The 15415-nt window shown below is 46.4% G+C and overlaps 1 protein-coding gene across 1 annotated transcript; it reads left to right on the forward strand.

Moving 5' to 3' along the window:
• Positions 1-438: 438 nt before the first annotated feature.
• On the forward strand, positions 439-11091 carry NXF3 (nuclear RNA export factor 3; the record flags this gene model as incomplete). The annotated part of the gene is made up of 17 exons (XM_080795540.1): positions 439-640; positions 3652-3826; positions 4049-4202; positions 5130-5213; positions 5310-5414; positions 5527-5607; positions 6167-6274; positions 6440-6549; positions 8349-8385; positions 8736-8804; positions 8876-8931; positions 9071-9178; positions 9299-9357; positions 9468-9583; positions 9676-9718; positions 10286-10358; positions 10905-11091. 17 exons carry the CDS (start codon positions 439-441, stop codon positions 11089-11091), a joined length of 1767 nt encoding a protein of 588 aa, XP_080651666.1.
• Between the last annotated feature and the right edge of the window lie 4324 nt (positions 11092-15415).

Here is a 15415-nt window from a genome sequence, read left to right on the forward strand (position 1 = left end):
GCATGTCACTGCCATTCCATGGAGCTCAGCTGTAGTCTCTGTTTCTCCAGGTAACATCTGAATGACTCCAAACAAGCTCTGGCGCCTCATTAAGTCACAGCAAACTTGCAAAGCTGATATCAGAGTCCCTTCGTGAGGAATCCATGACAGAACAGATGCAATGTAGCAAATCCAGAGTCTGCCCTATAGCTGGCACTCAGAGTTCTCTGGGTTTGCTGAATGAGGGAACAAGATGTGTTGCAGTGGATACAGAGCCTGGCATACAGAGTTCCCTGTTTGTAGCTGCAGATACCTGGGTCCCACCCCTCTTGATTCTAGTTGGCCTTTTCTGCAGGGCTGATTCAGTTGGAAACAGTTCCCTGGTAGGCTGGTAACAAATTCAGGGGACAGTAATTATATGAAGTAAAGCCTCCTCTGGCAGCCAATGCTCTCTTCTCCATGCCTTTAAGGAAGGGACTTCCTGTAAGGACTCCTTCTTGTTTGTGTGATGCTGACAAAGTGGTTTGTGGCCTGCTCTCACCTTCCTCAGCAGCCGTCCCTGATCATCTCCAAACATCCAGCTCCAGACCCCACGGATTCTCTTCACAAGCAACTTGGGAGGACATTGGTGACGGGTCACTGCCTTCAGTCCACACCATGGGTGAGTTGGTCAGCATGAGGCCTTGGTCTCAGGTCCCCAGAGGGTATGAGGGGTTCTGGGTCCCTTCCCCCACCCACCGGATACCCAGCCAACCCCCATTAAAAGGAAGTGTGGAGAGGGGCCAGGCTGACTCGAGGAAATGGGCTGTTGGGTCCTGACATTCCCATCCTGGTTCCACATAGAAAACCTCCTCTTCTGTGGAAGTGGTCATGGCTGATGTGAATTTCCCCCACCACCCCACTGGTTGAGGGGATAGACCTGACTTATGTGATCCTCACAGGTCCAGAGTTTGGAGAGTGGGGAGGGTCTTCTAGGTTGGCTGGGTGGGAGGCAAAGGGGGTGGGGAGGGGGTGGTGGTGGTGAAAATTAACATTCTTTGGATACATACTAGAGGTTGGGGAGGGGCAGAGAACCCACCATTACTCTTGACTCTTACATCAACTATTCAGGGTAAGTTGGTACTACCTCCATAGACATTTCTTGAGGTTTGCCTTATAGCCCAGCATATGACCAATTCTGGAATGTTCCATGAGTAGTGGTTATGTGCACTGTTCCATGCCAATTAAGCAAATTTATTAATTTACTTAATTCTCATTTTAAAACCTCCACCTAGTGGAATTTATATCTGCCATTTTATGTCACTCAAGGAGGTGTTTTCCCCTGTAATCGTGAATTTATCCATTTCTCCTTTTACGGTCATGCTTGCTTTGCATGTTTTGGCTCTGTGTTAAGACACGCACACAAATTTAGAATTCTGTATTAGTGGCTTCTTTTTGCATTGAAGCTTTCATCACAACAAAATCTCCCACTTTTCTCTAGTAATGCTTTTTTTTTTTCCTTGAAAGAATACCTTTCCCTTTAGTAATATGGGTATAACAGCTTTCAGTAGGTTAGTGTGTAAATGGTATACATTTTGCCAAGTTTTAGTTTTATTTTCAAATTTTCTAAATCCTTAAATTTTGCATGTGTCTCCTTATGGAGCATTGGATGGAATGTTTTCTTTCCAATCTTGTAATACCTATCTTTCTATTTGGAATATCCAGTCTGAAACTTTTAATGTAAATATAGATATAACTTGGTTTCTGTATACCATATTAACTGCACATTTATTTCTGCCTGTGGTAATGCCCTTTTCCTCTCCTTTCCTTGAAATGATTTAATATTTTCTTTTAGAGGGAGATAGGGGTGGGGAGGGCTAGGGGGAGAGGGAGAGAGAGAATGGCTTGATCTCACAACCCTGAGATCATGACCTGAGCTGAAATCAAGAGTCAGACCCTTGGGGCGCCTGGGTGTCAACTCTTGGATTCGGCTCAGGTCATGATCTTGGGGTCATGACCTCGGGATTGTGAGATGGAGCTCCGAGTTGGGCTTCTTGCTCAGTGTGGAGTCTGCTTGAGATTATCTCCCTCTCCCTCCCACTCTGCCCCTCCCCTCCCCCTCATCTCTTTCTCTCTTTCTCTCTCTCTCTCTAATAAATGGATAAATAAAATCTTTTAAAAGGTTGGACCCTTAACTGACGAAGCCACCCAGGCACCCTATATATGTGTGTGTGTGTGTGTGTGTGTGTATGTATGCATGTGTATATGTATGTATACATACATGTATGTATATATACATGTATACACACACACACACACATATATATATAAGTATATATATATATATATACTGGCTGGGCAGTTAAACACTCTTTAGCCATTCTTGTAGCATTTACCCTTAAGACTATAATGTATTATTTTTTTTTTTTTTGCCTTTTCATGGTCTTATGTAAATTACTTCCTTAAAGCTCTTCAGACTGTGAAGGAACCTTGGAACACTGATTCCACTCACACCCTCCCAGTGCTGTTTTTTTTTTTTTTAAGATTTTATTTATTTATTTGACAGATCACAAGTAGGCAGAGAGGCAGGCAGAGAGAGAAGGGAGGAAACAGGCTCCCCGCTGAGCAGAGAGCCCGATGCGGGGCTCGATCCCAGGACGCTGGGATCATGACCTGAGCCGAAGGCAGCAGCTATAACCCACTGAGCCACCCAGGCGCCCCGCACCCTCCCAGTGTTTTGCCATGAATTTGCCATGAATTGGTGTGTATATTTAAATCCCTAGAAGAAATTAGTGTCCTGGTGCTACATAGTCTATACTCATTTAGACTGGCCTACATATTCACAAATGCTACTAGTCTTTCTTTCCTGCATCTTTGTGCCTCAGTCTGGGATCGTATTTCTTCTACCTGAAGAAGAACCTTTAATATTTCTTTTAGTTTGAGACTTCTGGTCACAAATTTCCCCAGTTCTGCTACATTAACGCCACTGTGAAATGCACATCTTTTCCTTAGGAATGTTTTTCCTTAAAGCATACTTTGTCGCCTATTAGTACTGTTATACTGACTTGATTATCCTGCTACTTTGTGAAAGTTCTCAAGCAAGATTGCTTCAAATGACACTTCTCCATGTTTCCCTCTCCTTCATTCCAGGTCTCAAATGAAGCATGTGCTCGATATGCTCTCTACATCTCCCTTAATTCTCTCCTTCTCTCTTTTGGCATTCTCCATGTTGTGTCTCTCCTGGCTTTTCTGGATATTGTCATCGGATCTAACTTTCACTTCTCTAATTCTTTCCTCAGGCAGGAACTCACCTTTGGCCCTTGAACCATAACACCAAACTTCCAGGGGGGATTTTGTTATCCCCCTAGGGCAGAGGAGGAAACTGTGAGTTAGAGATGACAGGCAACTTGTCCCAGGTCACCCAGCCTGAAAAGGGCAGAGCAAGGGCTAATGTCACAGATGAAACCCTAGGCCCAAACCCTTTCTTCTGTGCTTGTGTTCTTCTTGGCCGCAAGTGCTCCCCATCTCTCATCTTCCACGAAATGGAACTACAGAGAAGTTTGTCAAACTTTTTGGCACTGTGCTCTATTTGATTTTAGATGATAAAGTCAGTGATGTTTCTTCATTAGCCATGATATTTCCCCAGAACCATTTGTGGTTTGGGGACCACTGATGTGTTGTTCTCAATTTCAGGGCATAATGATGTAGGTAACCCCTTAAAAAGAAGAACAAGATGCTGGGGTATTTACCGAAGGAGATACAACAACTGGTCTGAACAAATTAGTTCTGGCATTCATCCTTCATCCCACCAGCAACAAGATGGAGATCCAGCAACAAATGGCGCTCACATGAGCACCCGAGTGAGATAGTAAGTGACCAGTCAGCATAGCTGAAATGTACCAGCCAGTGGAGTGCATAGGCCTGAGGTAGAATATGTCATTCTCTTCTCCAACCTGGAAGAGTGAAGAATGATAGAATCAGGTTAATGGTTGAGCAAACTTTATTGTACCCTGGTATCAGTGGGGTGAACGTGTAATGGAAGACTTTCTGAGCACGTGTGGACTACTTCCTTCTCTCCACTTCCCCACAGCGCTCCCTATGCCGTTCCACCATGTCATCGGAGAGGCAATTCTCAGAAACAAGACCAAACCCAGACTAACATGGAGGGAGAGCAAAAGCCTCCAGAGAGAAGAATGGAGCAGGAGAAGCAGGATGAGATCACAGGGAAATGGTTCAAGATCATTGTGAGTATCCTGGCAAAATGGACTGAATGTGTAGAAGAAGGTGAACAGAGGGAATTGTGTTGGACTCATGTAGAGATGCTAGGTACTTTTCTGGGGGCAGAGGAGTGGGTAGTCGGCATTTTTTACTACTAGCATCGTCACATTTTCTACATCACATATGTTAACATCCTAGTTAACACCCTAGATCAAGTAAGGGCAGACTCAGAAAAGCAGTATAAAGGGAACAGACTGACAACAGGGAGAATCAGGTAAGTTGTCTAAGAGCAGAGGAAACTACAGCCAAGGAGATGGAGCAACTCCACACTGGAAGGCTCAGTTTATCTCTAGCTGAGTGTGGGAGGAGGTTGAGTCTCTGGGGTCCCTGCTGAAGAAGTAGGAGTCTCCGGGGTCCCTGTTGGAGAAGCAGGCTGAGGCATCCTGCCTTGAGCTAGGATCACTTGGGACTTTATAAAAGGAAGTATATGTTAAACATCTTAAGTTGATTATTTGAAGAAAGGTGTTTGAATGGAAAGAAAGGTCATTTAGGAAATCCATGTCTGGTACAAAAGTTTGCAATGATGGATAACATCTTATCATAAGAAATTATTTCATTGGGGCACCTGGGTGGCTCAGTGGGTTAAGGCCTCTGCCTTCGTCTCGGGTCATGATCCCAGGGTCCTGGGATCGAGCCCCATATCGGGCTCTCTGCTCAGTGGGAAGCCTGCTTCCTCCTCTCTCTCTGCCTGCCTCTCTGCCTGCTTGTGCTCTCTGTCTGTCAAATAAATAAATAAAATCTTTAAAAAAAAAAAAAAAGAAATTATTTCATAGCTCCCCCGCCCCCCCCCCAAAAAAAGGCATGAAAGCAAGACATGGTTGGGTCTTATCTTAACCTTGGATTCCATTGTGTCAATCTCTTCTCCCATCTTTTCTCCCATCTCTGGATCCTAGATTCCATTCGGCATCAAATATGATGAGAAGTGGCTGCTGGATCTGATTCAGGGACAATGCAGTGTCCCCTTCACCCCAGTTGAGGTAAGAGAAAACAGTGAAGCAGATGAGAAGAAACAGGGCAGATGAGTAGTGACTGGGGTTTCATATTATTTTTTTCTCTTGCCATTCTCCCTATAGTTTCACTATGAGAGAATGCAGGCCCAGTTCTTTGTTGAGGATGCCAGCGTTGCCTTTGCACTGAAGAATGTCAACGGCAAGATCTGGGATGAAGCTAATGAAAGGGTGCGTGTCAAGGGTGTGACTGGGGCTAGTTAGGGGCAAGAGGGCAGGAGAGGGGCAAGGTCTTGTGTCAGATTTCCTGGTACTTACCCAGCCCCTCTTGGGTTCCCTACAGATCTCTATCTTTATCTACCCCTCTGACACACCCAACTCTGTGCAGAAGGAGCTGAAGTCAGTAAAGGTGGAGCAGACAAAGGTAATGCTGACTCAAGACTAGTTGTGCACCCACATCCAGGCCCACATCTTCTTCAAATACCTATTGCACCCCATCTCCACCTCAAATACTCAGAGCCACTGACCCCATCTCTAACTCTGCAGCTGACCATGAACAAATGATATGGAGGCTCCCAGCAATCTCTTAACATCCAGAGAGTCTGCTTTGCCCCTGGTATGTCTACAGCAGTGATCCCAGGGCAAGTGAGGGCAGAGGAGCCTGTCTGGAAAGGAGATTTAGGGATGGTAACGTGGGGAGGGGCTGGTGCTGGAGCTGTACCAGCTGGGCCTCTCTCAGCCCTCTGATTCCCTCCTCTTGGCTTCTCGGAGACTTGATCACCCATGATATTGAAATGGTACCAAAGCCTAGACACAGCATGGCTGCCTCCCTGCAGACCCATGAGAAGAACATGCCTGAGGTGAGAGGACTCAGAGCCAGTGCCGAGACTGGTGGTGAAGTTGGGAGAGATTAGGTAGAAGAGGCAGATTGGTCTCAGATATCCGCTGTTGAGTTCCTCACTCTAACTTTTCCCTCACCATAGCTTTTACCCTCGAACCTGAGAAATGAGACACCCTGCCAGCTGGATGGCCTGTCTGACACTGTGCAGAATGCCACTGGCATTAAGAACTCGAACCTCTCCAACAGTGAGGTGAGGTGTGGTACCCAGATCCTTCTTTGAAAGGAGGGTGGGAGTGCTCATGGGATGGTGACAAGAGTCAAGGAAGTGGATTTGTTGGAAAAGGGAAGGGCTGGGTGTGCAGGGTCATCCTGGCCATCTTTCTCTGCTCCATGTGCTTCCTCCCCATAATTACAGGTGATGTCTTTAGAGGAGCTGGACGAGGGCAAAAGTCTGCAGCCAGAAGAGATGACTGCCGACAGAAGCACCCTGTGCACGGCCTTCCCTGATAAATCAACCAACATAAGGTCAGTTGTACACTGTGTCACCCCGTGGGACTCTGAACTATGCCTGACGGTACCTGTTTGGAGGAGGCAGCAGCTCTGTTCCTTTGGGAGGGGTGGGGGACCAGAGTCCCTATGCTCTCCTCTCTGTGTCCCTCACCTGTGCTTAGACATCGCCTTCCCTTCGTCTGACCTGCTCACCAGTTTGTCTGGTCTGAGGTCCGTTTGCAGGTTGTCTGCACCCAGCCTTCCCTAGCATGCCCTCCCCAAAGCGTGATCCACGAAGCAGGGCTCCCCTTCCTCACTAGGACGAGGGTGACCACCTTGAACCACATGCTGTGACCTGGACTGACAAGGGTCCTCCCACCCAGGGCCTCATGCTGAGACAGGACTTCCTGCCTCCCTGCCGAGGCAGGGCTTCCCTCCCTTGTTCTAAGAGGGACCCTCCTTTTCCTGAACCAAATGTGTCCCCCCTCCAATTCCAGGCTGGCTTGGTGGCTTTCCTGCCCCATGCTGAGGGCCGAGGTCCTGGGGGTCTGCCATCATGACATCCATTCCTCTGACTCAGGGCCAGGAGCTGGGCCCTCCTTGGGAGAAACCAGGGTTCCCTGAGTCTGAGGGCCAGAAGTGGGTGACTGCCAGTGAGCAGAGGGCTTCCTGAGGCAGGAATGGAAGGCAGAGGGCAGAGGTGCTTGAGAGGGTAGTAGGACAGGCCTTTCAGAGGCACTGCCCCCTCCCCTCCCTCCACAAGGCACATCATCCTGACTGGTCCTTCAGAGGAGCCCTGGGTAGCCGGATATGGTTATAATCCCTCAGGCAAAGAACCAACTGGGACAGGCACAGGTGCACTGGGGCCAACAGGAGGGAAGGCAGTGATCATAAGAGGGGACCACAGACCCTCAGCTCCTTGCTCACCTGGGGCTTGACCCTCTACTCCTTCTGGGGTAGTTCTCCTGCCCCTGTGGCTGCCTCGTTCCCCATGTCCAGCTCAGACTGAGCTCACGCAGGTGACAAAGTTTCATCCAGCATGCAGTGGGCCCCCAGGCCAACACCTGCCTGTTTTCCATTCTTACCTTGGGTGCCAGGGCCAGCCAGGGCAGATGAAGGAAAGGACTGTAGTCAGGGAGCCATTTCCTCCTTCTCCTCTCTTCCTCCCTGACCCCCACCACCAGGTTAGAGCTGCATTTTTTCCCCCTTCCCTTTGCTTTGTTTTCTCTCCCTCCTTTGTCTCTACTTCCCTATGTCTCTCTCATCTCTCCTTTCCTACCTTCACTCCCTCTTCTGTCTTCATCCCCCTCCCTCTCCCTCCCTGCCTCCTGGGTCTTGCCTCCGTCACCTCCCTGCCCCAGCATCCTGGGCCACCCCTGGGGGGTTTCATGGCCCTACAGAATGCTGGACCCCTAGTGAGGTAGCAGAGCCCTGGTCTCCCACCCCATTGCCTCTTCTCTCTGGAGCCTTTGGTGGGGACCTGAAGGAAGGAAGGGAGCAAGAAAGTGGAAGGCAGCCCTGAAGCCCTGGCTTCAACTGTTGCTTCTGGTGGCACTGGAGATGGGACTCAGGACAGTCTAGGTGGGATCCACCCAGGGGGAGGGGGAGGAAGGGGTGGAGCAGCGGAATGGAATCAGAGAGAGGGAGGAAAGAGAGTATGTGCTTTCCCACTAGGTCCATCTGCAAGGGAGGAGCCAAAGGCGCTGGAAGGCTGGGACACTGCAGTGTAGGTGGGACATACTGGGCTGTGTGTCAGGTGTAAGTGTGCTTGCTCCCATGATGAGGGACACCTGCAAAGTTTCACCGACTTTTCTGTTTTGTCTGGATTTCTGCAGCTCCATCCTGGAATTGTTTCCCAAGGTATTACGCCTGGTAGGTGTATTCCTTGATTACTGACTTCTCTACTGGCACTGATGCTGCCCCAAACCAGCCCTGAAGCCATTTAGGTCTTGCAGAAGTTACAATTCTCATGACCCTTAAACACCATGGAGGTCCAGATCCATGTGGGAACCCAACAAGGACTCCAGATCTTCTTCAACCACGTTCTCCAGGAGCATCAGGGACCCCAAGACCGTGATCCCAAATGTAGTCTTGCCCATGTAATTTCCAGGGCCCTTTTGCACCTGGCCTCTGACCCTCACCCTCTCCGAGGCCCATCCTTTCCCTGACTGTCCAGCACTAGCTCCTGGTCTACACTGCCCACTCCCTCTTCCTTTCCCCAGGACAGCCAGGAGTCACCTTCACCAACCAGCATTGGTATTGCAGCCCACAAGTGGTTACCAACCTGCAGGGTAAGGAGGGCAGATCAAGCAGGGTTTTGGGTGGTGCACAACCGTGGTCCTGAGGACTGTTGTGATTTCAGGGAAGCTTCTTTGGATCTGATGCACTGAAGCGTCTAGTCCTGCAATTCCTGCAGCAGTGAGTACTCCCGGGAATCTGGGGAAGGGGATGGCTAGGACGGGTGAGGCCACCCAAGCTCAGGACTGCTGACTCGGTCTTGAAATCTCATCTGGGGTCCAGACCACAGAGATAGACTGCCGTCATTACTCTCCCACAGTTACTACTTGATCTACGACTCCAGAGACCGTCAGGGTCTCCTTGGTGCCTACCACGAAGAGGCCTGCTTCTCCCTGGCCATTCCCTTCAGCCCCAAGGACCCAGGCCCGTGAGTAGCAAAGCTCAGTCTCTGTTCCTGGGCCCTGTGGCTCCCCAGCAGACACAGGGCAGCTCCTGGAATCACCCACACTGGCCACACCACCACCTCCTTTTCCTCTTTCTCTGCTAGAAGCAGCCTGTGCGAGTACTTCAAGGAAAGCAGGAATATGAAGAAGCTGAAGGACCCCTGTGCGTGTGTGATGGGAAAGACTGGGCAGGGAAAGGGGGTGTGCAGGGGTAATTACAGGGCCCAGGGTGTGGCAACCCCTGACCTTTGCTTGTTTCTCCTCCCCCCATAGCCCTGCGTGTTCAGCTGCTGAAGCATACAAAATGTGACGTCATGCGCTCCCTCTGTGTGCTTCCCAAAACTCAGCATGACCTCAGCTCCTTCGTGGTGGACATGTGGTTCCAGACGGTGAGCACCTTCTTTCTCCCAAGGGCAGCCTCAGAAAGCCATGGGTGGGTAGGAAGTATAGGTGACTTAGCACCTGGGCTCTTCCGTTTCAGGAGAGAATGCTCTGCTTCTCTGTCAACGGGGTGTTCAAGGAAGGTGCGTGTGTGTGTGTGTATAAACTCCTCGCCAGATGCTCCTCTGTTCCCTCCCCGCTGCCTGGGCTCCCTCTCAGAACTCTCCCAGCTTACCTGGTGCCTTCCCTTCTCTTCCTATTCCCGCTGTGTTCTCCCATCTCCACTCTGCCCTCAGATCATCCTGGTCTGAACTAGGTCTATGCCTGCCTGCCCCACACAGCTTGGGCATTAGACACACAGTCTGTGGAGTTGGACAGTTCTGACCCTAGATCCTTACTCTGTGACCTTGGGCTCCTAACCTATAAGTTTACTCAAATGTTAATGGAACTAATGATGTCCATCTCTCAAGCAGCTGTGAAAAATACATCAAATGCACTTTTGAAGTGGTTTTCACTGGTCCCAGCACATCGTAGGGTCCCTGTCACTGGGAACAGATTGCCTTCCCCATTCAGAACACCCTGAACTCCCCAGAGAACAACTGTCCCCTTCAGCATGAATGTCAAGTCAGACCCTGACTGGGGAATGCTATGTGAGTATGTAAAGCATGTTGGAATGCTAAGGGGGTATTGTTTGTTGCTCATTGTTAAAGTGGAAGGCATGTCTCAGGATTCTGTTCGTGCCTTCACTCGGACCTTCATTGCTACTCCTGTCAGCAATTACAGGTGAGTGCTTTGTTGTGGGTGGAACACCCAGTTCAGTACGAGTTATGGGGTATGTGAATGGGGAGGTACAGTCTTCGGGGTGTTCCGATATTGTGAAAAGCCAACAGGGATAACCAAGGAATCATGTCTCCTAGTGATTAAGAGCATCGGCTCTGGAATCAGATTATGGGTTCTTTCCCTGATCCCAACACTCACTAGCTTTGTGACTTTTGTCAAGTCACATGATCTCTTTGTGACACAGTGACTTCCTCTGAAAAACGGATATTAGACTGTCCACTCTTTGGCAGTGTAAATATGGGTGTAAATTTGCCTATGGTTTGGGGATAAACCTATAAATGTAGTGAAATTGGTTAGACAGTCTCTCCAAAGGTTGGCTCTGTGAAGCGTGAAGGAAAAGTAGAGGTATCAGCCAAGGAACCTGGGTGGCAGGCACAGTAGGGATATGGAAAGAACTTGCTTGCTGAGTGGCAGTGGGAGCAGGATCATTGTTGGGGTGTGGGGTTGACAATCTGTCCAATTTCTAAGGTCCCATTTTTCCCCCTTCAGTCTATGCATCGTGAATGATAATCTGTTTGTGAGGGACGCCAGCCCCAAGGAGACCCAGAGCACATCCTCTGTCCCAGTGCCCGCACCCTCCTGCAGCTCCTGGCCCACCCTTTGCCAGAAGCAGCAGGAAATGGGGCAGACTTTCTCCACCCAGTCTGGGATGAACCTCCAGTGGTCTCAGAAGTGAGTGCTGGGGGTACATGGGGATAGGAGGGAGCTGGGAGGAACCAAGATTTAATCATGTCAACTTGCAGGTAATTTGTTTTGCTTATTTAGTTCACTCACTACTTATAAGATAAGCAGTTTTTTTTTTTTAAAATTATTTGTATATTTACTTACTTACTTATTTTTAGCTAGCCCACTTTTTTTTTTTTTTAACAGTTGTTCATTACTTTCCTAAATCCATGGACCTGTACCTTTATTGGCAGACATTTTGGTTTCAGGAGTTTTTCCGTTTTTCCACAGGGCTCATTCCATTGCCTAAGTTGTGATCAGTGTGGTGGCGTGTTCCTTTTGCATAGACTGGGACAATGGTACTGTGCAGTCAGATTGTCTCCGGCTTTATTTTTAATGGATGTCACCTGTGCTTTCTCCACACTAGGTAACTTCATGACAGCCACCGGGACTACATTGGTTCTCACATGGCGCAAGGTGAGGATCAGGAATTCAGGCCAAATGAACCAAAACTGGGTGGCCTGGGGAGGAGACTCAAGGTTCCTGGCTCTGCTGATCTCCCAACTCCCTCTCCTCACTTCCTCCAGGCCAAGCACATGATCCCATAGGAGACCCTCACCCAGACTCCTCCAGGATCCTGAGAACACAGCCCTGACAAGAAACTGTTTTCGTAGTCATCTTCATCTTCACCATCTTTGTTATCTTTTTTCTCTAGCCTGAGTTAATCTCTGACTGAGCGGGAGGTTTGCTGGGAGCTGGGAAGCCAACATTTAACTGATGCTAATCTGCTCAAAGACCAATTGTGTCATTTTCCCACTCAGGATCCCTGATTCTCTTCTCAATAAATAGTGGCATTGCATGTTATGTCGAATCTCTGCAAAATCCATCCAACACCTGCATTTTGATCACTGGTCTATAGAGAAAGAAAAGGAGACCCAAAGAGGGTCAGTGACTCTTGGAGAATAGTAGGGTAGAGACTCAAATACGTAGACTTCTCTTTAAAGCCCAGGCTGTGTGTGTGCCCCATGGCTGTGTGGCTACCAGGGTGGGGGATATTCTCTTATTCTATTATACCTGGGGATAGTGTTCTGTGACCCTAGTGTATTAGTCAAATATTTTTAGGCAGAGAACAGTATTATTTCTTAGCCATACAAATCTATTCAAATTTAAAACCAATCCACTTAGGGAAAAACAGCATTAAAGAGCACAAGAGAACCTGGGAAGAATAAATTGCCCTCATATATGACTTATATTGTATTGATATCCTTGACATAGAAAGGAATCCCTAGAAAGATGGAAACAGATATCAATCAAGAATTGTTATTAAAATCAATAGGAATACCCAAGATATGTATGAAATCCATCCAACCATAATAGTCTACAAAAACACAACTGCAGGGGCGCCTGGGTGGCTCAGTGGGTTAAGCCGCTGCCTTCGGCTCAGGTCATGGTCTCAGGGTCCTGGGATCGAGTCCCACATCGGGCTTTCTGCTCAGCAGGGAGCCTGCTTCCCTCTCTCTCTCTCTGCCTGCCTCTCTGCCTACCTGTGATCTCTGTCTGTCAAATAAATAAATAAAATCTTAAAAAAAAAAACACAACTGCAAATGTTTAGATGAGGTACTAAGTGAGAAAAATAAAGCTGACCTGGAGGTTGGTGCTCTCTGTCCCCAGGGTTCTAGTCAGATATTTTTACACATAGAATAGTATTACATTCTTAGCCATATACATCTATTGAAAAGAAACTTATTTGAAGAAAGGCAGCATTAAAAAGCACATGAAAATCTTAGGATAAAAAGTTATCCTCATGTATAACTGATATAAATATCCTTGGTATATAAAAGCAAAATCAGTAGAGTGATCAGATAACTGAGATCAACCTGAAATTCTTATTAAAAGAAGTAGTAATGCCCAGAAAGTCTATGAAAGTCTATCCAAACATAATAATAATAAAAACACATTTGCAAACACGGAGATAAGATACTAAATGAGAAAAGAAAGCTAAAGACTTTTTAGTTTCCAAGAAAATACATTGTGTGTGTATATGTGTGCACGTGCGTGTGTGTGTGCGTGTGCGTGTGTCTGTGTCTGTGTCTATATTGCTATACTGTATATGATATGTAGAAAACTCATTAATTGTAAAAGTACATTGTGTCAGGTAAAAAATATTTGGAAAAGACATAACCTCTTAGAGGCAAGATTTTTCTTTTCTTTAGGTCAGAGATCCCCCCTTTGGTGTGTAAGGTATCTGTTGGGGCCTGGAGGAGATGGAGAATTATTGATATGAGGAAGGTCCCTCAGAGTCAGTTCTGGGAGGTGTTCACAAGTAGACCCTCCCTTGAGGCCTAGGAGCATAGTGGAAGGAGGGGATTCAAATGTAGGCACAGGCCTTGTGTGCCTTCACGAGCAGGTAAGTTAACAGCCCTTCAGACCTGCACCTCCTGAGTAGCCTCTAGGTTGCTGCTGTCTATGATTGAGAACTAGAAATGCTCCCCTAACTACTTCCATGTCTATTGCAATTCTTATTCTCCATCCTGTTTATAAAACACATAACTACTCAGTCTAAATCGGACAGGTCTGAGGCCACAGGAGACTACCAGGTCCCTAGCCTGGTGTCTGCTGGGACACCTGCCAGCTGCTAGGACACCTGCTGGATGGGAACCTGCCATCTTAGCTCTAAAGTTTTTTGCCTTACAAGGGTCCTGCTCAGATGTTCATCGTCTAGGCACCCAATGAAGCTTTGGGTTAAGGATCAACATCATAACCCATTTCCTTTTGTTCCATGTGCTCTTGTGACCCCAGTTTTTTTAAACTTTTTTGTCATCCATTCTCTCTATATCAGGAGAAAGACTGCCCTCCTACATCATCAATGGGTGTTCTGTAAGCCAAAGCTTAATTCTATATGTAATGGGGACCTAATGAAGATTTCTGAATGGGTATAGAGACAAAAATCTTCCTTTTGAATGCCAGTGACAAATAGATATTAACAATATAAGCATTATAAATGTGTATATGTGTTCATATATATTTCCATACTTAATCTTCCCAAGTTAATAACTATCCTTTTTTAAAAATTACTAAAATAGAAATTACTGTAGTACTTTTAACAATGAGGGTGTTATGCTCAAATTGTTTTGAAAACACACTTGATTTGGAAAATGCACATCTGTCCCAATCCTATTGAGTTTATCTGAGAGAAACACTAGATAAAAGAGGATAATTAGACCCAACTGAACCAAGCCACAAACCTCAAATATCTACCAGCTCCCTCAGTTCACAGGAAGTGTTATCAGCCACACTCATCCACATTTGATGTTAGAATTTTCTGTCTGATGCCGTTAGCTTTCTTTCTACCACTTGATATCTTTACTATGTATGTTCTGATCAATGAACATGGCATGTCTCATCATGTATTTAGATCTCATCATTATTTTGTAGTTTTTAGCACACAAGTCCTATAAAGGTTTTAAGAAATGCAAATGACATTGTGCTTTTAGGTTCGAATTAGAATGTCTATGTGTTCATTGTTACTTTATAGTAACTTTATATTCCATTTATCTTGTATCCTATTACCTTCTTGAACTCACTTACTAGTTTTAGGAGGGGTGTGTGTGTGTGTGTGTGTGTGTTTTCCTTGGATTTTCTATATAGGCAACTAAATCATCTACAAACAAAGAGGTATTTTTTCTTCCTCTCAAATCTGTATGCCTTTTATTTCCTTCCTTCCTTCCTTCCTTTCTCTTTTGCCCATTGCCCCTGCTGGAACTTCCATACTACGTTCAATAAAAGTAGTGAGAGTGTACATTTTTCCTTTTTTCCAGCTATTATTAGGTAAGAAACCATTCAGTCTAGCATCATTAAATATAATTTTGCTGTAGGCTTTTTTTAAATAGATGCTCTTTGTTAAGTTGAAGAAGTTTGTCTTTATTTCACAAAGAGAGACTCTCTTAGAGCTAATAAGTGAATTTAGCAATGTTGCAGGATACAGTATCAAAACACAAAAAAATGAATTTCTAAGCCTCACTGCAGAACAGTCTGAAAATGAAATTAGGAAGACAATTTCAACTACAGTATCATCAAAGAGAATAAAACACATAAATAACTTTAATGGGGAAAACGCAAAACTTATATTCTGAAAACCACAAAGCATCATTGAAAGAAATCAATCAAGACTTACTTAAATGGAAAGATAGAGGAGGAGACAAGATGGCGGAAGGATAGGGGACCTTGTTTCATCTGGTCCCTTGAATTTAGCTAGATAACTATCAAATCATTCTGAACAACTGTGAATTCAACCTGAGGTGTAAGAAAAAAACAATCTGGAGCTCTACAAGTAGCAA

The sequence above is a fragment of the Martes martes genome (genome assembly GCF_963455335.1).
Source record: "Martes martes genome assembly, chromosome: X".
Classification (NCBI taxonomy): Eukaryota; Metazoa; Chordata; class Mammalia; order Carnivora; family Mustelidae; genus Martes; species Martes martes.